Genomic DNA, 23,880 nt, shown 5'->3' with positions numbered 1-23,880 from the left:
ACATGAACAACATTATGGTTACTAGGCTCCCCCTATTATCAAGTCCCCACCACATACCTTAGGGTAAATCTTGGCTCTTTGCACTGAATGGTTATTAGAACTCCTGGATTATATCCAGAATTCTACAGTCAGACTCCCCAAGTGTACCCAGTTCCCCATTGGTAATGTAGGGGTTGTTTTAAAGTGAGGTTAAGTGTGCACCCTAATTGGTTTAAAGCTAACCAGGGATTTTCAACTAGCCCCTCTGAATAAGTGGCTACAGTAACATATCCACTGGGGGCAATAAAACTGCCTGGGGTTGTTGCAGGGTTTCATTTCCTGGGTTTCAGGGGGTTCTTCAGGGCACACATACGCAGGAGGGTTTTCTACTAAAGCGCCAAGGGCCCGGCACATGTGTATGTCCTGTACTTCACAGGGGAATAGGTGAGGTAGGTAGAGGGTTAGTACGGACCGGGTGCGATTGCCAGAGGATTAGACGGATTGTATTCATACTTCCAACTGCTTCGAGCTAGGATTTTTCCCCCTGAAAACAATGTAAAGTTATATAGCTTAGGGTTTCTCCATTCTGACACAGTTTTGGTAGTTAAGCACAGTCCAAATAGGTGTAGAGATAACATTATAGTGTGGTACTGGGAGATGCAGGCTGAGGCTTGAGTATAGTTAGAAGAAACAGGTAAGCACAGCAAACAACCTATGATTACCCAATAAACAAAAGAAAGGGCAACTTTTTGAGGAACAGTCCAGTCCGGTGGGGGGGGGGCAACAGCAGAGAGTCCAATGCCCAGAATGAGAGATACCACTCTGGCAAGGGCCAGGATCCATGGCACGCAGGTGTTCATTAGTCAGAGGGTAATCATTGGATGTGGAGGTGGAGAGGATTTGGGGGATCTGGCTGGGCCTTCCACTAATGTGTTTCTTCGTCCAGATTATTGGCCCTTTTCACTCTGGAATGATGGACCCACGAAGTAATGCCTGCAACTTTGAAGGCAGTAGGAATGGTTAGAACAACAATGTGGGGCCACTCCACTGAGGTTTGAGGGGGTCCCTTTTCCAATCTTTGATCCAGACTGAGTCCCCAGTCTGGAAGGAATGTACTGGGGTCCCTAATAAAAATCAGGGTTCTTTCTATGGTATATTGTGGCTCCCAAGGCTTGGAGCTGTTCTTTCACTCCCTTATCTCCTATCTGGTGTAGGTTCCCTGGGAGACTTCCTAGACATGGGGGCGTTCATACACTAATGCAAAAAGGGAAAATGTTGGTTCCCTCCCTGCTTCTGACCCACAGACAAGGGAGGAGATGTGATGAGATATGGAAGATCTGAAAGGGCCAGCCAGGGGACTCAAGGCGTAACAGCGCAAGACTGGTGCTGAGAGGACACCTCTCATATTTATTGGTCATAGTTGTTTAATAACAATAGTATTCTGAGTTAGTGATTTCATACATACATAATTATTAACTAATTTCACACCTAGTGTTTAGCTGCTTCCAGTTTGCTGGGGCACAACGTTCTCTAAAACATAAGAACAATGTAGGAACAGCCATGTCATGGAAACAGATCTTAGTTAAGATATAGCATTCCTAAGCATGCATCAGAGGGAACAGAAAAAACATTTAAATCATAGAGAATTAAAAATATATTTCAAACCCACATTTCCCCCTTATTTTTTATTTAAAGACCACCAAAACAGTGGGTGTAATACAAGCAAGAAGTCCACTTTTAAATTTAGGTATTAATTTAGCTGGGTGAAAGCAGTAGAAAATGCCTCACATAAATGGGGGAACGAGGTTCTAAGCCTCGCCTCAGTTTACCCCCTTCTCCTCACCTGTTGGCCCCCTGAGACTGTGCCTGTCTTAGGTTCTTCCTCCCATGAGGAATCTTTTCCGTCTCTGGCTAACCAGCCATCCTCTGGGGCCATACAGGGAGATAACATGCAGCAAAAAGAGGCATTTGAAGTAGGTTGATGCTTTTTCTCATACACTTATGTCCAGCCATAATCATAAAAATCACAGAATACAATGATTCACTGCATGGACTTTCATGGTGGGTAATGTAGACAGAGAACAATCACTTCTTAGACGTTACTTCTTGAAAAGTAGCATAAGCATGTATTGGCTTCAATAAGCTAGTGATCAAATGACGTACTCACATTACCAGAACAGGAAGACAAATACATAACAGAAGTACACCTATAAGTATTGGCCATATCCAAAGAAAAAAAAAACAACAATTTGATAATCCAGGCATTTGTGAAAACTTATCAATAACATGATGAATATTATCTAATTGATTTTGGATAGTTTGAGAAAAATCAGACAAATTAAAACAACACATTCCTGGAAACTGTTCACATCCCATATGTTCTTTTAACAATAGATAATCTATAGTAGCGTGATTTTGAAGCACTGCAACTCGTACTTCTCCCAGTTCCTGGTTGAGTTCAGATAATATAGAAGCAGTCAAGTTTGTAGTCTTACTATACGTACAGGTGAACTTAGATATTTCATTTTGCATCCCAGTAGCAAGTCCGGGGACTGGCAAAAGGTTTACAGCAGCAACTGCAACAGCAGCAGGATTTAATAACTTCAAGTTGTCACAATCAGACGGCAGAGCTTGGAGAAATCTTTCATGACTATTTCCGGGAAAATCTATTAGAAGAGGAAGGATGCATCCCACGCCACATATACCTTGATAATGTGAAGAGAGGGCTTAGGGTGTGAACTTGTACCACCTGCCCTGCCCCTAAGGTGGGCTGGGTGGTTGTCTGTTTGCTAGGGCTGTTTAAAGTGAAGTCATGGGTTATGCTGAGATACCCTTCTTTATTTGCAGAACACTCAAACATTCCAGGCCAAGTTGCTCCTGGCCTTTTAAACTTTAACTGATCACACTGAAGAATGACTCTAGAGCTTAATGTTTAACACAGAGTTTTGGTAGGGGGTTTCCTTGCATGTAGTTACATTGCTCTGACTGCAAATATCCTGCCTTGCTTTTTCCGGAGGTCCTCACCGTATTCTGTCTAAGCTCAAGGTCCCTGTCTCATTCCCCACTCTACAGATAGAGACCCTAGCTGCTGCTAGGGAAATGGGGCAATGACCGTTCTGGCTGCTTCATGCTGAGAGGGGGCGCATAAAGCGTGCAGTTAGGTCTCCATCAATGGTCAGTTGAGAGGGCCTCGGAAGATAAGCCCTTCTATTCCGGGTTCCATTTCTATTACTATTTGCAGTTTTATGGCTTCTAGGCAAGATAGGACAAATCGTGTTATTAGGTTAAGTAGCAAAATCTGGAGTTGGATTTTCCTTTCTGGAGCAACTTGACAAGATTAAGAATGTATGGCTGAATATGAGGACTAGAAACAGTAAAATTTTAATTGAAATGATGGGAGAAAACTAAAACATCTGGAGAATCATAGCTAGATATTTTGGGGAAACTAGAATTCTGGATCTAGTCTATGTCCCAATGACTAATATTAGGATTTAGTATAGATAAGGCTGCATTATTGAAACAATACTTTTCTCTAAAATCACCCTCATTTTTATTAGAAGTAACCAGATTAAGAAAATAATTAACACTTGGCTTGACTATTTGCCTAAGTGCAGCAAGAAGAGCAATTGATTACATAGGATCTTTTAAATGTGCTTTGCTGGAACTTTTTATAAGGAATTTCAGACTGAACCTTTAAAGGCCTCTCGAGGCCAGAAAGCCAAGTCAGATTTGACATCAGGTTTTGCCTGCAGTACCTGTATATTTGGGTGCATTTCTCTCTTCTTGAGGTTCCTGAGACATTTTGAGGTTCCTTCACCTGCCAGGAAGTGACCTTCCTTACTCACCTGGTAAGGCTGCTGGGAACCTTGTAAGCAAGGTACCAGGCCAGTTCTTCCAAGGGGCTTTGTTGGCTTTATAAAGTCAACCTTAGTTCCTTAAAGCTGTTCATATCTGAGTTTATGTATGTGTCTCTCAGATATGACATTCCAGTCAAAGCCTTGGTAATATAACCTGTGTTTTTAATTGGTCCTCTTACAAGGAAAGCAGATTCTTACTGAACTTATGCAAATAAACATACTGCCATGAAATATAAAAATACTGAAAGTTTAAAAATTCTTGAGGGGTCAGGTAGGGAGAAAGATAAATGTTTCAATTCTGCTTATAAAGGTATTGTCATTTACGAAACTGTTGTCAGTCAGCTTAAGAGAAAAAGCTTAAAACACTTAATCAGCAACATTTGAGACATTTGAAAATTTGGATATTTCTGTAACATAAAACATTCAGTAACAAACTTTAGCATCATTCCCTTTGACAGTGCTTTCCAGGTAAATATATCAGATAAATAAACCAAATTAGCCAAATATTTTCCCCTACGAGGAGAAAAAATTCCTCTGACATGTTCCAGGGGCCTTCTGGAAAATATCAGAGTTAGCTAGAGGTAAAAGCACCTTTTTAAATTTGATTTTGGAAAGTTGTCAGAAGAAAGTTTCTTTGGCATTTGCTAAAATAAGATTATAGGTTGCCATGAAGCAATACTTATCCATTTAACTAGAATGAGAACAAAATACTTTAAAGGCAGATACAGAAGTTTACACAGTTGTTAGCAAAGTTTAACTTTCAGTCCTTTAATATTAAGATCTCATTTTCTTAAATACTCAGACAATTCCTTGAGACTTTAAGCATGAGAAACTGTTTTGATAAAACAATTAGAAAACCTTTTGCAATCTTTCAACATTAAGAGCAGACTAACAGTTTAAGAAAACTGTATTTTTAACTGAAAACAAAATTCTAATTTTGCTGTGTACTTGATATTGAGACTCATTTGCTTTAATTTCACATAGCATGACTTTATCAATTTTTCCACAAGCTTTCTCCAACTTTTCTTTTATATTCAGTGTTCTCCCTCTTTAAATAAATGGCTGTACTTTAGAACAATTACCTTCTTTTACCCTCAACAAAACAAATTTCCATTTATACTTTTTCTTGTTAAAACACACATCTTTTTTAGCAAGTAGAGATGTTTTCTTCTTTAAGTAGCTTTAAATTAGACCTTAAAACCATTAGGAACTTTAATTTTCAGTGAACACTGAGAAGTGGGCTATTGTAAACCATTGCACTAGCATTCTTTAGATTAACAAATTTATGAACACACTTTGTAATTCCTAGAACCATGTGCTTTACAGCATAATCTCTAAGCACAAAATATGTCTACTTAACTTAGCAAAACTTTAAGGTTTTAAGTTACTACAAAGATTCTCAGGCTGTTTGTAGGTATACACACTGTAACACACTGTAATACATAAACACACTATTATTAAGATGTTTATTTGCTACAGTTATTTAATTTACTTATTCCTAACAACTATACTCACAAAACTTTTACCAAACAATAGACAAAGTCAAGCCTCTCTTTAAGCATTTTTTCTTGAAATATTTAACAGATAACATCAACTTCAATGACTTTAGGTAAACTTACACAGCTGATAACCATAAGGACATGTCCATTTCAGTTTAACTTAAATTAGCATTAATGCTTAGTATCTTTTATTAGAATTTTCTGGAAGTTTTAGAATGCCCAATTTTTACAAGCACTTGTCTTTAAATCAATTTTTATTAATACCATCCGGAAGTAGAAAAATATTTTTCATTTACACACTTAGACACACAAACATGCAGATTGCGACGTAATGACTACAGTTGGCAACACTTTTCATAAAAGAACATATAACAGACAGATAAACTGATACAAAGATTTGAGTTACTAATATTCAGTTGCCTTCTTTCTTTGTAGCTTACTTGATTAAAGGTATCTCAATTTTCAAGAATATACTCTAAGGGTGAGTAGTTTACATAACTGGGTTAAGGTTTAGATGACCCCAGACTAACAGGGCTGATGAAGGCTCTGAACTCATAGGGACTGTGTGTGTCTAGGGAGCTGGAAATGGAATGCAAGTACAATTCTAGCACCAGTCATAAAGCCAGACTGTATTGCAGAAGATAAATTTCTTCCACTTCAGGGAGTCTAGTTTAAAAACCTCCCAATTTTTGAAGATAATGAACTCAATAAGAATAGATTTCCACCAAAATAATTTAGAAAACTAGTTCCATATTGTAGTCTACAGGATTTTTTACCACTTCCCTTCTTTGCATCAAAATATGTTTAGCTGCATAATCTTATTATTCTGTATACTTCTCTCAGGGGCCAAGCCTTTCTAATCAGAGACTTAAGACTGGTAGCCAACGTTAATTGTCTTTTAAGTGGCTAGCGGGTGCTCAGACACATTTTATGAGATAAAGAGTGCGGCATTTAGTCAGGAATAAGAGCATTCTCTTACCTTGTAGTGGTGGGCATCAGGTTCCGTGAAACTGATGAAGTTAGGAGAGAGTTAGGAACATCCCCTGCCTCATTCAGAGGCCAGGGCAGCCTGAAGAAGCAGGCTGGAAGTCAGAGAAACAGAAAAAGAGACACTCCTCATGGATACCCAGTCCAGCTGTCGGGGTCTGATTCCAGACATGTGGACCTTTGAGAAGCCACTGAAGTGTAGCCTCAACCTAGACTCTCGCAGTTGCCCATGGCCTTCATCAGTCCCTCACATCCAAGGAGATGCCTCTGAAAGGGAATCCTGGCCTCCACTCAGGAGACTTTCCCGGCTCCCAAGGGAGATGGGGGATCCACTGAGGGAGACAAGACGCAGGGGAGCCTGTCACTCGAGACTTTGAGAACGGCAGCCGGGCTAGTCCCATTTAAGTGGCTGACGAGTGCCCGATGCTGTGTGCCATAGATGGCTTCCTTCTATAAGGACAGCTAAAGAAAAAGGATTGGATGTGGATACGCACCTCCGAAGTTATCCCGGATGAGCCCCCAAAGATGATGCCAGGGTTCTTGTTTACGGAGCTGATAAATGAACTTAGCAAACAGTCAAGATAGGAGAGCTAAAGGGAGGCTTTTATTTAGATATACAGTGAGAGGACAGACAGCTCCTGGCTCATGCCAGGAGGGGACAAGAGAGCCTTGTGCACATCATTTTCACAAATTGTAGGGCTGTTTAACATTCCTTGAGGAAGTACTTTCTATTGGAATCCTTCTGAAGGAGCTTGTAAATTTAAGGAGCGTACAGTAAAAGCAAACTTTTCCCTATCTGCCACAGCTAAAGTAACTGTAAAAAAACAATCTTTAAGATCTATGATAACCATGTCCCAGTCTTTCGGAATCATAACTGGAGAAGGGAGGCCTTCTTGTAAAGGACCCATAGGTTTAAGGACTGCATTAATTTGTCTTAAGTAATGTAAGAGTTTCCATTTTCCAGACTCTGTTTTATAACAAATACAGGGGAATTCAACGAGGTTGTGGAAAATTCTAATCTATATAACTGAAGCTGTTGTTGAACTAATGTGTGTAAGGCTGCCAGTTTTTCTTTATTGAGGGGTCATTCATCAACCCAAACAGGTACAGGGATAACGTTCCCCTGTCTGTGAGCCGTTATGAAATCTCTTAATACATTACTCCAGTCAGCTTGTCTGAGGGTTCCTTGTGGCAGCAACCAGTAACAATGTTTTTTAATATATTTGTGAAGTTGAGCAAAGTCTTTTTTAGAAGTTTTCCCTCCTCGGGTTTTCAGGAGGGCACAGAGTAATTTTTTTTTTCTTAGGTGTATTTTTTTTTTGGTATCATTAATCTACAATTACATGCGTTACATTATGTTTACTAGACTCCCCGCTTCACTAAGTACCCCCCCACCCTTAAGTAACTGTCCATCAGCTAGTAAGATGCCGTAAAATCACTACTTGTCTTCTCTGTGTTGTACAGCCCTCCCCGTGCCCCCACACATTATACATGCTAATCGTAAGGCCCCCTTTCTTCTTCCCGACCTTCTCCCTCCCTTCCCACCCATCCTCCCCAGTCCCTTTCCCTTTGATAACTGTTAGTCCATTCTTGGATTCTGTGGTTATGCTGCTGTTTTGTTCCTTCAGTTTTTCCTTTGTTCTTATATTCCACATATGAGTGAAATCATTTGGTACTTGTCTTTCTCCGCCTGGCTTATTTCACTGAGCATAATACCCTCTAGCTCCATCCATGTTGTTGTAAATGGTAGGATTTATTTTCTTCTTATGGCTGAATAATATTCCATTGTGTATATGTACCACATCTTCTTTATCCAATCATCTACTGATGGACACTTAGGTTGCTTCCATTTCTTGGCTATTGTAAATAGTGCTGCAATAAACATAGGGGTGCATCTGTCTTTTTCAAACTGGGCTGCTGCATTCTTAGGGTAAATTCCTAGAAGTGGGATTCCGGGGTCAAACAGTATTTCTATTTTGAGCTTTTTGAGGAACATCCATACTGCATTCCACAATGATTGAACTAATTTACAATCCCACCAGCAGTGTAGGAGGGTTCCCCTTTCTCCACAACCTTGCCAACATTTGTTGTTGTTTGTCTTTTGGATGGTGGCGATCCTTACTGGTGTGAGATGATATCTCATTGTGGTTTTAATTTGCATTTCTCTGATGACTAGCCATGTGGAGCATCTTTTCATGTGTCTGTTGGCCATCTGAATTTCTTCTTTGGAGAACTGTCTGTTCAGCTCCTCTGCCCATTTTTTAATTGGATTATTCGCTTTTTGTTTCTTGAGGTGTGTAAGCTCTTTATATATTTTGGATGTCAACCCTTTATTGGATCTGTCATTTATGAATATATTCTCCCCTACTGTAGGATACCTTTTTGTTCTATTGATGGTGTCCTTTGCTGTACAGAAGCTTTTCAGCTTGATATAGTCCCACTTGTTCATTTTTGCTTTTGTTTCCCTTGCCTGGGGAGATATGTTCATGAAGAAGTCGCTCATGTTTATGTCCAAGAGATTTTGGCCTATGGTTTTCCTAAGAGTTTTATGGTTTCATGGCTTACATTCAGGTCTTTGATCCATTTCGCATTTACTTTTGTGTAAGGGGTTAGACAATGATCCAGTTTCATTCTCTTACATGTAGCTGTCGAGTTTTGCCAACACCAGTTGTTGAAGAGGCTGTCATTTCCCCATTGTATGTCTTTTATAGTATATTATTTGACCATATATGTTTGGGTTAATGTCTGAAGACTCTATTCTGTACCACTGGTCTGTGGCTCTGTTCTTGTGCCAGTACCAAATTGTCTCGATTACTGTGACTTTGTAGTAGAGTTTGAAGTTTGGGAGCGAAATCCCCCCCCACTTTATTCTTCCTTTTCAGGATTGCTTTGGCTATTCGGTGTCCTTGGTGGTTCCATGTGAATTTTTGAACTACTTGTTCCAGTTCATTGAAGGATGCTGTTGGTAATTTGATAGTGATTGTATCAAATCTGTATATTGCTTTGGGCAGGATGGCCATTTTGACGATATTAAGTCTTCCTAGCCAGCAGCATAGGATGAGTTTCCATTTGTTAGTGTACTCTTTAATTTCTCTTAAGAGTGTCTTGTAGTTTTTGGGGTATAGGTCTTTCACTTCTTTGGTTATGTTTGTTCCTAGGTATTTTGTTCTTTTTGATGCAATTGTGAGTGGAATTGTTTTCCTGATTTCTCTTTCTATTAGTTCATTGTTAGTGTATAGGAAAGCCTCAGATTTCTGTGTATTAATTTTGCATCCTGCAACTTTGCTATATTCTGATATTAGTACTAGTAGTATTGGAGTGGAGTCTTTCAGGTTTTTTATGTACAATATCATGTCATCTGCAAATAGTGACAGTTTGACTTCTTCTTTACCAATCTGGATTCCTTGTATTTCTTTGTTTTGTCTAATTGCTGTAGCTAGGACCTCCAGTATTATGATGAATAACAGTGGGGAGAGTGGGCATCCCTGTCTTGTTCCCGATCTTAGAGAAAACGCTTTCAGCTTCTCGCTGTTAAGTATAATTTTGCCGTGGGTTTGTCATATATGGCCTTTATTATGTTGAGGTATTTTCCCTCTATACCCATTTTGTTGAGAGTTTTTATGATGAATGGATGATGCATTTTGTCAAATGCTTTTTCAGCATCTATGGAAATGATCATGTGATTTTTGTCCTTCTTTTCGTTTATGTGGTGGATGATGTTGATGGATTTTCAAATGTACCATCCTTGCATCCCTGAGATGAATCCCACTTAGTCATGGTGTATGATCCTCTTGATGTATATTTGAATTCGGTTTGCTAATATTTTGTTGAGTATTTTTGCATCTATGTTCGTCAGGGATATTGGTCTGTAATTTTCTTTTTTGCTCAGGTCTTTGCCTGGTTTTGGTATTAGGGTGATGCTGCCTTCATAGAATGAGTCTGGAAGTATTCACTCCTCTTCTATTTTTTGGAAAACTTTAAGGAGAATGGGTATTATGTTTTCTCTGTATGTCTGGTAAAACTCCGCGGTACATCCATCTGGCCCGTGGTTTTGCTCTTGGGTAGTTTTTTGATTACCGCCTCAGTTTCGTTGCTGGTAATTGGTCTGTTTAGATTTTCTGTTTCTTTCTGGGTCAGTCTTGGAAGGTTGTATTTTTCTAGGAAGTTGTCCATTTCTTCTAGGTGTTCCAGCTTGTTAGCATATAGATTTTTGTAGTATTCTCTAATAATTATTTGTGTTTCTGTGGGGTCCATTGTGATATTTCCTTTCTCGTTTCTGATTCTGTTGATGTGTGTTGATTCTCTTTTTCTCTTAATAAGTCTGGCTAGGGTCTTATCAATTTTGTTTATTTTCTCAAAGAACCAAGTCTTGGTTTCACTGATTTTTTTCTATTGTTTTATTCTTTTCACTTTCATTTATTTCTTCTATGATCTTTATTATGTCCCTCCTACTGCTGACTTTAGGTCTCATTTGTTCTTTTTCCAATTTCGATAATTGTGTCTTAGACTATTCATTTGGGATTGTTCTTCCTTCTTTAAATATGCCTGTATTGCTAAATACTTTCCTCTTAAAACTGCTTTTGCTGCATCCCACAGAAGTTGGGTCTTTGTGTTGTTGTCATTTGTTTCCATATATTGCTTGATCTCTATTTTGATTTGGTCGTTGATCCACTGATTAGTTAGGAGCATGTTGTTAAGCCTCCATGTGTTTGTGAGCCTTTTTGCTTTCTTTGTACAATTTATTTCTAGTTTTATACCTTTGTGGTCTGAGAAGTTGGTTGGTAGCATTTCAATCTTTTTGAATTTACTGAGGTTCTTTTTGTGCCCTAGTATGTGGTCTATTTTGGATAATGTTCCATGTGCACTTGAGAAGAATATGTATCCTGTTGCTTTTGGATGTAGAGTTCTATAGATGTCTATTAGGTCCATCTGTTCTAGTGTGTTGTTCAGTGCCTCTGTGTCTTTATTTTCTGTCTGGTGGATCTGTCCTTTGGAACAAGTGGTGTGTTGAAGTCTCCTAAGATACATGCATTTCATTCTATTTCCTCCTTTAATTCTGTTATTATTTGTTTCACATATGTTGGTCCTCCTGTATTCGGTGCATATATATTTATAATGGTTATGTCCTCTTGTTGGATTGACCCCTTTCTCATTATGTAATGTCCTTCTTTATCTCTTGTGACTTTCTTTGTTTTGAAGTCTATTTTGTCTGATTCTAGTACTGAAACACCTGCTTTTTTCTCCCTGTTGTTTGCATGAAATACCTTTTTCCATCCCTTGGCTTTTAGTCTGTGCATGTCTTTGGGTTTGAGGTGAGTCTCTTGTAAGCAGCATAGAGATGGGTCTTGCTTTTTTATCCATTCTATTCCTCTGTGTCTTTTGATTGGTGTATTCAGTCCATTTACATTTAGGGTGATTATTGAAAGACACGTACTTATTGCCATTGCAGGCTTAAGGTTTTGTGGTTACCAAAGGTTCAAGGTTAGCTTCTTTACTATCTTACTGTCTAATTTAACTTGCTTATTGAGCTATTATAAACACAGTCTGATGATTCTTTATTTCTCTCCCTTCTTATTCCTCCTCCTCCATTCTCTGTGTTTTAGGTGTTTTATTTTGTGCTCTTTTGTGTATCCTTTAACTTCTTTTATGGGTAGTTGATTTTATTTTTTGCCTTTAGTTAGTATTTGGTTGGTCTCCCTTCTTTGCTGTGATTTTATTTTCTCTGGTGACATCTATTTAGCCTTAGAAGTCCTTCCATCTAGAGCAGTCCCTTTAAAATACCCTGTAGAGGTGGTTTGTGGGAGGCAAATTCCCTCAACTTTTGCTTGTCTGGGAATTGTTTAATCCCTCCTTCATATTTAAATTATAGTCATGCTGGATGCAGTATTCTTGGTTCACGGCCCTTCTGTTTCATTGCATTAAGTATATCATGCCATTCTCTTCTGGCCTGTAAGGTTTCTGTTGAGAAGTCTGATGATAGCCTGATGGATTTTCCTTTGTAGGTGGCCTTTTTTTCTGTCTGGCTGCCTTTAATACTCTGTCTTTGTCCTTGATCTTTGCTATTTTAATTATTATGATTTTTGGTTTTGTCCTCCTTGATTCCCTTGTGTTGGGAGTTCTGTGTGCTTCCGTGGTTTGAGCGACTATTTCCTCCCCCAGTTTGGGGAACTTTTCAGCAATTATTTCTTCAAGTAAACTTTCTATTCCTTTTTCTCTCTTCTTCTTCTGGTAGCCCTATAATGTGAATATTGTTCAGTTTGCATTGGTCACACAGTTCTCTTAATATTCTTTCATTCCTGGAAATCCTTTTATCTGTCTCTGCGTCAGCTTCTCTGCATTCCTGTTCTCTGCTTTCTATTCCATTAATGGCCTCTTGCACCTCGTCCATTCTGCTTTTAAGTCCTTCCAGAGATTGTTTTATTTCTGTATTCTCCCTCCTTAGCTCTTGCATATTTCTCTATAAGTCCATCAGTATGGTTATGACCTTTATTTTGAATTCTTTTTCAGGAATATTGGTGAAGTTTATCTCCCCAGGTTCCCTCTCAGGTGAGGATGTCTGTGTGATTCTGGTCTGGATCAAATTCTTCTGCCTTTTCATGGCAATAGAGGTAATCATAGGCAGTTGGTGTGTGTATCAGCTGGGAGAACAGAGTCCCTTCCTGCTTGCTCCTCGCCTTCCTCTCTTGGGAGAATGGCGACCCCTAGCGGCTTGTGCTGGGCAGCTGCATGCAGACAGGGTCTCTGGTTCTTGCCTGGGCCACTGTGGAGGAAGCCCTGCATGGCTGCTGTGGGTGTGGCAGGTCTCAGGCTGCTGCTCTGCTATGGCGGGGCTGCACTGGAGTGGGAACCATCGGGAGGCTGTTTATCGCCATGAGGGGCCTCAGAGCTGTGCTGTCACCCAGGGGGTTTGGGTACCCGGAGTTCCCCATGATTCCCAGCTGCTGGGCTGAGTGTGCTGGGACACTTCCTTCCAGCTGTGAGGCTCCTGTCCCTTTAAGACTTTCAAAAAGCACTCACTTTCCTTTTGTCTCAGGCGTGCCAGCTGTGAGAACCCGCTCACAGGTTTTACTGTTCTGTTTCCCTAGTATCCAGCACACCACGCACTTTGTGTCTACTCTCCCAGTGCGGATGACTAGGGCTGGGTATTTAGCAGTCCTGGGCTCCCTCTCCCTCCCCAGTCTGACTCCTCTCCTCCCGCTGGGGAACTGGGGTAGGGTTGGCACTCGGGTCCTGCCAGGCCGTGGCTTGTATCTTACCCCCTTCGTGAAGCGCTGGGTTCTCGCAGATGTAGATGTAGTCTGCCTGTTGTCCTGAATCTTCTGGTCTCTCTTTTAAGAATAGTTGTATTTGTGGTCTTTTCAAAAATATATATGGTTTTGGGAGGAGATTTCTGCTGCCCTACTCACACCGCCATCTTGGCACAGAGTAATTTTAAGTAATCCTCTGGTTTACCTGCTTTAGTTTGATGTTGGCCCATTATAGTGTCCCTGACATCTCAATCCTGTCCCTATGTACACTTTCCCAGGAGTCTTTCCAGATTGACGATCTTCGGAGCTTCCCCGATCTGAGTTTCAAGGGTCCCTGTTTGGGCATCACTTGTCAGTCCCCTCCCTGCTTCTGACCTGCAGACAAGGGAGGAGATGCAATGAGATATCGGAGATCTGAAAGGGCCAGCCAGGGGACTCAAGGCGTAACAGCACAAGAGTGGTACTGAGAGGACACCTCTCATATTTATTGATCATAGTTGTTTAATAACAATAGTATTCTGAGTTAGTGATTTCATACATACATAATTAACTAATTTCACACCTAGTGTTTAGCTGCCTCCAGTTTTCTGGGGCACACGTTCTCTAAAACATAAGAACAATGTAGGAACAGCCATAACATGGAAACAGATCTTAGTTAAGATATAGCATTCCTAAGCATGCATCAGAGGTAACAGAAAAAACATTTAAATCATAGAGAATTAAAAATATATTTCCAACCCACAGGAAAGGTCTTGAGTCCCAGGTGTGCAGGAGAGCCAGAGGCACTAGGTCTGACCACGGGAGGCCAGTTTCTTGGCAAAACTTAGCTGGGGTTCCCTTGAGCGTGTGATTCATTCACTCTACTTTCCCTGAACTTTGTGGCCTGTATGCAGTGTGGAGTTTCCAGATAACATTGAGAGATTTAGCTAAAATTTGTACTGCATCTTCTACAAATGCACGTCCATTGTCACTGTGAATTGTAGATGGTAGACTAAACCGGGGCACAATTTCTCTCAGGAAGACTTTGGCTACCTCCCAGCTTCATTGTGTCCCAGTTGGGAAGGCTTTGACCCACCCAGAGTATGTACACACTATCACTAGGAGGTATCTGGTCCTTTGCTTGGCTAGACATTTGTGAAGTCTATTTCAAGGTCTTCAAAGGGGGCAACTCCTGCCCTTTGGACACCGGGCAAGGGTCATGAGGCAGATCGAGCATTATTTCTGGTGTAAGTCACGCACTGCTCACTTATTGCTTGGCATAATGTTGTCAACTGGCTGATGTATCATTGCTTATTGAGGAGGGCTTCCAGTGCAGTTTTTCCTAGGTGGGTGAGCTAATGGTATTTGCTGACTAAATGTCTTCTGGTTGCAGTTGGGACAAAGATGTATCTGTCAGGCAGCATCCACCATCCTTTTTCAGTTAGGGTGGCTCCTTCAGCCATGGCCCAGTCCTCCGTTTCAGTGTACTTGGGTGGAGGGGCCTCCACCAGGGGTGTTAGGGCCATAGTGAGGGAAAGAGCTTTATGTGTCTCCTTACTAGCTTCTGCTCTAGCCGCTTCATCTGCCAGCTGATTCCCCTGTGTTATAGGGTCATTTCCTTTTTGGTGTCCTTTGCGATGCAGAATTGCCTCTTCTTTTGGGAGCCAGACAGCCTCAAGGAGTTTTAGTATTTCTTCCTTGTTCTTGATTGCTTTTCCTGCTGCTGTGAGGAGATCTCTTTCCTTGTAGATTGCCCCATGTACGTGTACAGTGGCAAAGGCATATAGGGAGTCTGTGTAGATGTTGGCTCACTTGCTCTTGCTGATGCTGAGGGTTTGAATTAAGGCATGCAGTTCAGCCTGTTGTGCTGACCATCCGGCCAGCAGGGCTTTTGCTTCTAAGATCTCAGTGGCAGTAGTTACTGCATAACCTGCTCTCCGATACCTTCTTGTAGATAACTGCTGCCATCACTGAACAGCGTGAGTTCTTGATTTTGTATTGCTTGATCTCACAAATCTGGAGGACTTGCATATACTTTGTCAGTTACTTCAGAGCAGTTATGATCTGGTTTCCCCTCTTCAGTGGGGAGGAAAGTTGCTGGATTCAGTGTCTGTACTGTTTCAAGAGTAACCCGCAGGTTTTCACAGAGGAACCCTTGATATTGTGCCAGCAGGAGTTGGAGAGGAAGCAGTGTCCCTGTGTGTTCATGAGGGACACAACAGCATGGGGAACCTTGACATTTAGTTCTTGTCCTAGGATAAGTTTATCTACTTCCTTAATGAGTAGAATTGTGGGTGCCAGTGCCCTGAGGCAGGGTGGCCATCCTGCTGCAACTGGGTCCAGTTTCTTTGACAAGTATGTGATCAGCCGCTGCCAGGACCCAACAGTCTGTGTGAGAACCCTGAGGGCCACCTTTTCCTTTTCTGTACCAAGAGACTGAAGGGCTTTTCTATATCTGGTAGGCCTAGGACAGGTGCCTTCCCTAAAGCAGCCTTTATATCCAAGATAGAGGCTCTTGCCTCTTCTGTCCAGACAGGGGGCTCTTGGTCTGGGCCCCTCAGGAGGCTGTAGAGGGGTCTTGCCATTGCCGAGAATCTGGTAATCCAGATTCTGCAGAACCCAGAAGCCCCCAGGAACTCTCATATGCCCTTCTTCTTCTGGGGCTGGGATAAAGAGATAATGACCTTTTTCCTTTCCAGCCCTAGTGCCCATTTTCCCTGGGTGAGGAAGGAACTGGGTGAGGAGGAAGCCCAAGTACCAAACTTGCTGCTGGCAGATTTGTGCCTTTTTCCATGAGGCTTGGTATCCTGAGTCTGAAAGGAGTTGCAGGAGGGCCTTTGTGCCTTTTGCACAATTTTCCTGGGTGTCACTGATAAGGAGGAGGTCATCTACATGCTGGAGGAGGGCGCAGCACATGGCTTCCCTCCGAAAACTGGCAAGGTCTGCAGCCAATTCCTTTCCAAAGAGAGTGGGTGAGTTCTTGAACCCTTGTGGAAGCCATGTCCATGTTAACTGCATCTGCTGCCCCATATCCGGTTCAGTCCATTCGAAGGCAAACAAGAGCTGGCTTTGGGGACCCAGCCAGAGGCAGAAAAAGGCATCTTTTAAGTTTAGGCAAGTGAACCATTTGGCAGATCCCGGGATCTGGCTGAGGAGGGTGTACGGATTTGGGACCACCGAGTGTAAAGAAACAGTCACTTTGTTAATGGCTCACAGGTCTTGAGCAGGCCAGTACCCTCCTCCTGGGCTTTTGACTGGTAGAAGCAGGGTATTCCAGGGCGACTGACACTCAATTAGAATGCCTGGCTCTTTGAGTCTGATCAGGTGTTCCTGAATGCCTGCTGTCTCCTCTTGTGAGGGGGGTACTGCCACTGTCTTTGTGGCTGGGCCTCTGGAGTCAATTTTACAGTGACAGGGGTTTGATTATGAGCAAGTTCAGGAGGGTTGTCTTCAGCCCATACTGAGGGGAAGGTAGCTCTGAATTCAGGTGAGCTACTTGAGAGGGTCTGGGCACAGAATAGCCTCCATTCCACTTCTCTAGGTGTGGTTATTGCCAGTACTAGGGACCCTGACTCTTCTTGGCCTGGGTTTAGTTTGAGGCTTGTGCATCCAGTTGGTTCAAAAGTTATTTGGGTTCCAAGCTTTGAGAGTGTAACTCAGCCAATGAGGGTAATGGGGTACTCGGGCAGGTAGAGAAACTCATGTCGGACCTTGTGGGGGCTTGGCAAAACTGTTGCTGGACTGCTTTTGTTCCAGTGGCTCTGAGAATAGTTGCAGTCTTTTTACTGAAAGGGGTACAGGGAGGGTAACCACAGAGTGTTCTGACCCTGTGTCAACCATAAAAGTCATGTGTGGCCCCCCACTTTCATTTTGACCATGGTCTCATGGGGGCCGAGAGTGAGAGAGCCCAGTCCTTGTCAATCTGAGTCTGTTCCTGCCAGGCCAATGAGCCTTTCCCTGTGAGGCTCTTCTGGTAACAACTGGGCTCCAGGGCTTTGCCTTGGTTGGGGCATTCATTCTTCCAATGCCCCTTCTCTTTACAGTAAGCACACTGGTCCCTATTTTGGTGGGTCCTAGGCCTCCCCCCTCTCGGTGGTTAGCTTTCCTCTGCCTTTTGGTCATCTCTTTCTTTTAGGGCAGCTGTCAGAAAGCTGGTCTTTTTCTTCATTCTTCTTTCAGCCTCTCTGTCAGCCTGAACTTCTCTGTTTAGATATACTTTGTTGGCAATTTCAATCAGTTGAGTGATATTCATCCCAGCAAAGCCTTCGAGCTTTTGGAGCTTTCGTCTGATGTCTGCAGTGGCTTGAGCTACAAATGAGGTGTTGACCATTTGTTGGCTCCCTGGTGGGTGACTCAGGATTCAAGGGGGTGTAGATGCAATAAGCTTCATACAGTCTTTCATAATAGTCCCCAGGAGACTCTCCTGGTTGTTGAGTGACTGAAGATACTTTGATCATGTTCACAGACATTTTGGACCCAGCTTTGATCCCCTGGAGGAGGGCTTACTGATATTTGCAGAGCTGGTGCTGTCCCTCAGGGGTAGTGAAGTCCCACTCGGGGCGCTCCTCAGGGACAGTGATTTCAGCCCATGCACCTCGATCAAGGACCCTGGCTGGTGTGTGCTCTTCCAGGTATTGGTGGGCCCCATTTATAATCTGCCTCCTCTCCTCTGTGTTGAACAGGGTGCTGAGAAGCTGTTGGCAGTCTTCCCAGGTTGGCTGATGGGTTTGGAAGAGGGATTCCATGAGATCAACCAAGGCTTGTGGCTTCTCCAAGCATGAAGGGGTGTTGTGTTTCCAATGGAGGAGGTCAGTCGTGGAGAAGGGTTGATAGTAAAGCATGGACTGGCCAGGCTGGATGGTCCCATCTTTATTATGCCTTTCAGGCTCCCACGTCTCTTGCACCGGCATCTGAAGGGTGCGTGCTCCTGGCCAAAAGTGCAGTTTGGCTGCTGGTCCAGGGAAGAGTGTGTCTGCTGGTTCTAGAGGTGGTGGGGAGGCCGACGATGGTGGGGTGTCTGGGACTGGGGGACTGGGTGCTCACGGCCTTGGGGGCACATAAGATGGGGGCAATATTAGCTCTTCCTCTGGGTCACCAGAAAGAATTTGCAGAGGCTTAGACTTCTGTTGATTCTTTGTAGGCTTCCTTGTTGAGGTGACTAAGACCCTACCCTGTCCCTGCCTGTTGCAAGCAAATCGCACCCAAGGGGGAAGGGTCTTGGAGATTCCTAACCAGGAGTCAATATGTGGGAACGGGTCAGGATGACCTGGATCTCCAGTGATGACCCGCCAGACCCAGTGGACTGTTGAGACATCTAGCGTCCCTTCTGGAGGCCATCCTACACTAAAGGTGGGCCATTCAGATGCACACAGGGTTTTTAACCTGCTGGGAGTTAATTTTACTCCATAGTCTCCTGAAAAATCCCTTCCTGAAAATTTTGATCATGGTATCAAGAACTGTGGGTTTGCTGCGCCCCGACCCCATGACGTGTCTGTGTATCAGTGCCACAACAACAGATAAGGGAGGGCTGCCTCCTCTAGAGAGGAGACCAATCAGATGCCTGTCCATTTGCACTCCTCTCAGAGACTTTGGTCAATCTTGACTAAGGTGCACTGGTATAAGTCCCAGGCCAGGTCAGCCAAAGCTGAGTCACTGTTATGTTGTGGCAACTGACTGCGAATACGGCGAAGGGCCCACTCAGATTCCATAGAGCAGGTTGTGGAATCACAGATTCAGTGCAGACTGAATGCCTTCAGCTGCCCTGCACACTCACACACTCAAATCAGAGTTTAAACATTCCCTCCCTGTGAATCCCTAGCTGTGAGACTTCTCTAAGAAGTCTCAGGGAGGTGATCAGGCTCCTCTTCCACACCAATGGGTAGGAACTGGCTGGGTCAGGGGCCCTGGGGCCTTACCATAATCTGACGTCAGAAGCAGGTTCTCACAGGCCAAGCCTCCCTGAGTCCAGTGGGAACAGCCAAGTGGGGCTGGCCCAGGACAACCGGGCAGGAGACTGCTGAAAGATCTGGCAGGGCGTGCCTTCTCTATTGCGATTGCCTGTTCTGTTACTGCCCCGCCATTGCCCCAAACCTGTGGCAACAAAGGACCAGCGCTGTTGGGATTCTCAGGGAACCAAATGTTACAGAAAAACCTGAAAAACCTGGACTTGATTGCTGATGGAAGAATCAAGCGGCACTTGGAGGTCTTGGAGCGTTGAGGTTTATTTTACACTGGCGGGCTCAGAGGGGAGTAATCTCCCAAGGTCTGAGCCCTGAACAAAGGTATGGGGAGCAATATATATCTTTCTGCTTCCGTATCTGCAACATTTCTATGTGCACAGCAGCAAGTAGGCAGCAAGCAAGGTAAGGGGAAAAGGGAGTTGGGAAGTGAGTGCCTGGTGGAGTGGGGAGTGAAGGGGAGGTGGGAAATGGGAGTTTCTCTGCTGTCTTTGCTAAAGAAGAGAAGCAGAAGGGATCCACCTGGACTAGACTGCTTACCTTGTAAATATTTCCCTATCAAGATCACAGATCCATTTGGAGATAATTTTTGTGTATCATATGAAGTCAGAGTCCAACTTCATCCTTTCCATGTGGATATTCAGTATTCAGCTGTCCTAGCACGATTTTGTGAAGACTATTCTTTCCCCTTTAAATGGTCTTGGCATTATTCTTTTTTTATTGAAGTATAGTTGATATATAATATATTGGTTTCAAGTATGCAACATAGTGATTTGACAGTAATCTACAATATTAAATGTCCACTCCAAGTAGTGTGGTTACTATCTTGAAAATGAATTGGCCATGTATATGTAGATTTATTTCTGGATGTTCAGTCCTATTCCATTGGTCTATATATGTCTGTTCTTTTCCCAGTACTGTGCTGGTTTCATTACTGTAGTCTTGTAGTAAAATTTGAAACTGGAAAGTGTAAAGCTTTCAACTTTGTTCTTTTTGAGGATTGTTTCGGTTATTTGGGGACCCTAGCCACTGCATAGGATTTTGAGATTCAGCTTTTCCATATCTTCAAAAATCGCCAATATTTGTATTGAGGTATCACTGAAGCTGTAGGTTATTATGGGGAATATTGCCATCTTAACAACATTAAGTCTTCTAATCATAAAAATAGGTAATTTGTTTAGGTCTTTCCTTTAATTTCTTTCTGCAATGTTTTTTAGTTTCCAGAGTATGAATCTAGCATCTCCTTCCTTAAGTTAATTTATAAAGGTTTTATTGTTTTAGTTGCTATTATAAATGAAATTATTTTCTTAATTTCCTTTTCAGATTGTTCATTGCTGGTGCAGAAACATGACCATTCTTTGTGTGTCGATCTTGTGCCCTGTAACTTGGATGAATTCATTTATTAGCTTTAGTAGCTTTATTGGAGATTCTTTGGATTTTTTAATGTGTATGGGATAATTCATCAGCAAATGTAGTTTTACTTCTTTTCCAGATTGTATGTCTTTTATTTATTTTTCTTGCCTAATTGTTTTGGATTGAACTAGTACACTGTTGAACTGATGTGGTGAAAGTGGACATCCTTCTCTTGTTTCTGGTCTTAGAGGGAAGCTATCAGTTTCTCATCCTTACATAAAATGCTAGCTGTTGGTTTTTCATACATGTCTTTATCATATTGAGGAGGTTCCCTTCTATTCCTAGTTTGTTGAGTGTATTTATCATGGCAGTGCAGTGGATTTTGTCACATGATTTTTCTCTATTAATTCATAAGGTCATGTGAAGATTTTCCTTCATTTTCTTAATGTGGTGTATTATATTGATTGAGTTTCTTTTTATTTTTGGGGAATTATTGACATATGAAAAGTTGTACATATTTAATATATGCAACTTGATAAGTTTGGAGATAAGTATACAGATATGAAATGACAATCTATGTGTAAGCCCAGGGAGAGGAAATCCCAGGGCAAAATGCCTCTAAAACCAAAATCAGTCAAAGGGAGAAGTAAAGTTTAAAATCCGTTTATTGCTTACAAATTGCAGTCTGAGGCCTTTTCTCCTGCTCTGAAAACCAGCCCTCCCGCTCACCTCTCAGGTAACAAACAGATAAGCCGTCCATTGCCCAGGTAATTACACATTTATATGGAGATGAACTTCTCTCCACCCCTGAGGATATGCACTAAAGCCAGGTGAGATATTCTGGAAATTTTACAATTTTACCCACACTATGCCATAAACATATCCATCACCTCCCAAAGTGTCTCCTGGTCTTCTTTACTTATTACTATTTTTTGTGTGATGAGAACACTTGAAAGATCCACGTCTTAACAAATTTTAAGTGTATAATACAGTATTATTCAATATAGGCATGAAGCTGTTCAGTAGATCTATGGGACTTATTCTATGTAACTGAAACTTTGTACCCTGTGACTAATACCTCTCCTTTTTCTCCAACCCCTAGACCCAGGAAACCACCATTCTACTCTGCTCCTATGAGTTTGACTATTTTATATTCCTCATAGAAGTGGTATCATATAGTATTTTTTCTTTTGTGTCTGGCTAATTTCACTGAGCATAATGTTCTCTGGGTTCAACCATGTTGTTGCAATGGCAGGATTTCTTTCCTTTTTAAGGCAGAACAATATTCTACTGTATATAAATACAGTATTTTCTTTATCTGTTCATTCACCAATACACATTAAGGTTGCTTCTGTATCTTGGCTACTATGAATAATTCTTCAGTGAACACGGGGCTTTAGATATCTCTGAGATCCTGATTTCATTTCCTTTAGACATATACCCAGAAGTGGGGTTGTTGGAACATATGGCAGATAAATTTTGAATTTTCTGAGGAAGCTCCATACTGTTAACCAAGTGCACACACCAATTCACATTGCCATCAACAATATGAAGGGCTTCATTTTTACCACATCCTCACCTACATGAAGTTTTGTTTTTTGTCTTTTTTTTTATAATAGCCATCCTAACTGTAAAGCTGGAGGTACTGGAGGGAGAAGGGCGAGGACAGTGCAGGCAGAGCAGAGACAGCACTAAGTAGCTCTGTTCCGTATGGGGAAGGAATGAACAGCTCTTCCTGGATTCCAGTCCCATGATGTGCCAACAAACCCCGGATACAGACCCCCTCCTCTGTATGTCCTGACCTGTATGTACAGACCTCTGGCTGTCCATCACCCAACCCTGAGCCAATAAAAATTCCCCACCTACACCTAGCACGGCCCACTTCCCCCTGCCTTCCCTGTTCTCTTAAAAACTCCCCACCTCCCCTCTTGGGCATAACTTCCCCAACCTGCGTCCCTGCAGACTGGTAAACCTCGCCCGGAAATTGTGCTCAAATAAACTGCCTAGCCCTTTATTGCCTCTCGTTGCCTGCTTATTTCAGCTAGAATCTATCTTACATTTGGTGCCAAAACCCAGGAAGGAGCATGAGCACAGGGCCCTGATAGGCCACCGGCGGCCCTGCCCCCTCCTTCCCTGACCCAGGACCTCAGGCTGCTCTCTGCTGCATGGACTATTTTCCGGTTAGTCCCTCAGTTTCCCCCGGTCTGTTTCCCTTCCTAACCCGTTTTCACCTGGTCCATTAAAAATCATAGCTACATCCAGCCCACCCTCTGTGGGCATCCGGCCCACCCCTGGCCCTGCAGTGCGGGAGATGTCCCTAACCCAGGCCCCAGGACGTCTGCAGGCATCCGGCCCACCCCTGGCCCTGCGGTGTGAGAGACGTCCCTCACCCAGGCTCCCAGGACGTCTCCCCTGACATGGCGTGCTTGGGATGCTGAGTGCTCCTCTCAGCTGGATTAGTTGGGGAAGTGATGCAGACATAGGGTACCAGCCCTCAAAAGTGGAGGCTCAGACCCCATTGCGGTGTCTCATTTCTAATTTGGCTACTCTATATTTGTCCCAGGAAGTTCACAAACGGCAGTTGGTCTTCCTTTGCTCTCAGGCCTAGCCTCAGTATCCCTTGGACAACCAATCTCGCTAGCCCCCTGAGGGAACTTTCGATTTTAGCCTCCTCACTGACTTGAATAATTATTGCCACCGGAGCAGAAAGTGAAGTGAAATCCCATATACGCAGGCTTTTTGGACTTTGTGTGACCGCCCAGATCTATGTGTTAAGTGTACTCCTTCCCAAGTTCTGTTAGCCCAGGCCTTCACCAAGGACCGCCAATCTCTACCACTCCTATTACTGGGAGGCTCTTCCTGACAGGCTCAGTGGAAGATCTCCACTACCCCCCTTCCTGCTCCTCCAGGCCGACCACAGAGGCCAGCTCCCTTCCTCAATGTTCATGTCCTCACCCCTCCTCCTCTCTCTCTCTTTCCACCATCTTATTCCCCTTCTATTCTGGTCTCTCCACCATCTTGT

General features: G+C 42.8%; 1 protein-coding gene across 4 annotated transcripts in view; it reads left to right on the top strand.

Moving 5' to 3' along the window:
• Positions 1 to 22,877, top strand: part of ARMCX5 (armadillo repeat containing X-linked 5) — a 90,431-nt gene extending 67,554 nt beyond the window's left edge. For 2 of the 4 annotated variants that reach the window (XM_036924857.2, XM_057495944.1), the window contains one exon: positions 22,478 to 22,877. Coding sequence is in view for 2 of the 4 variants with exons in the window: in XM_057495945.1 (XP_057351928.1) it covers positions 12,830 to 12,841 (12 nt within the window). In the remaining 2 variants the exon portion in view is untranslated. Of the gene's footprint in view, positions 1 to 12,829; positions 12,931 to 21,542; positions 21,689 to 22,477 lie in introns of all 4 variants that reach the window. The other 2 variants (XM_057495945.1, XM_057495946.1) reach the window with 2 other exon arrangements.
• Positions 22,878 to 23,880: the final 1,003 nt, after the last annotated feature.

Source organism: Manis pentadactyla, chromosome X (genome assembly GCF_030020395.1).
Source record: "Manis pentadactyla isolate mManPen7 chromosome X, mManPen7.hap1, whole genome shotgun sequence".
In the NCBI taxonomy this organism is placed as follows: domain Eukaryota; kingdom Metazoa; phylum Chordata; class Mammalia; order Pholidota; family Manidae; genus Manis; species Manis pentadactyla.
This window is presented reverse-complemented; position numbering and strand designations above follow the sequence as displayed.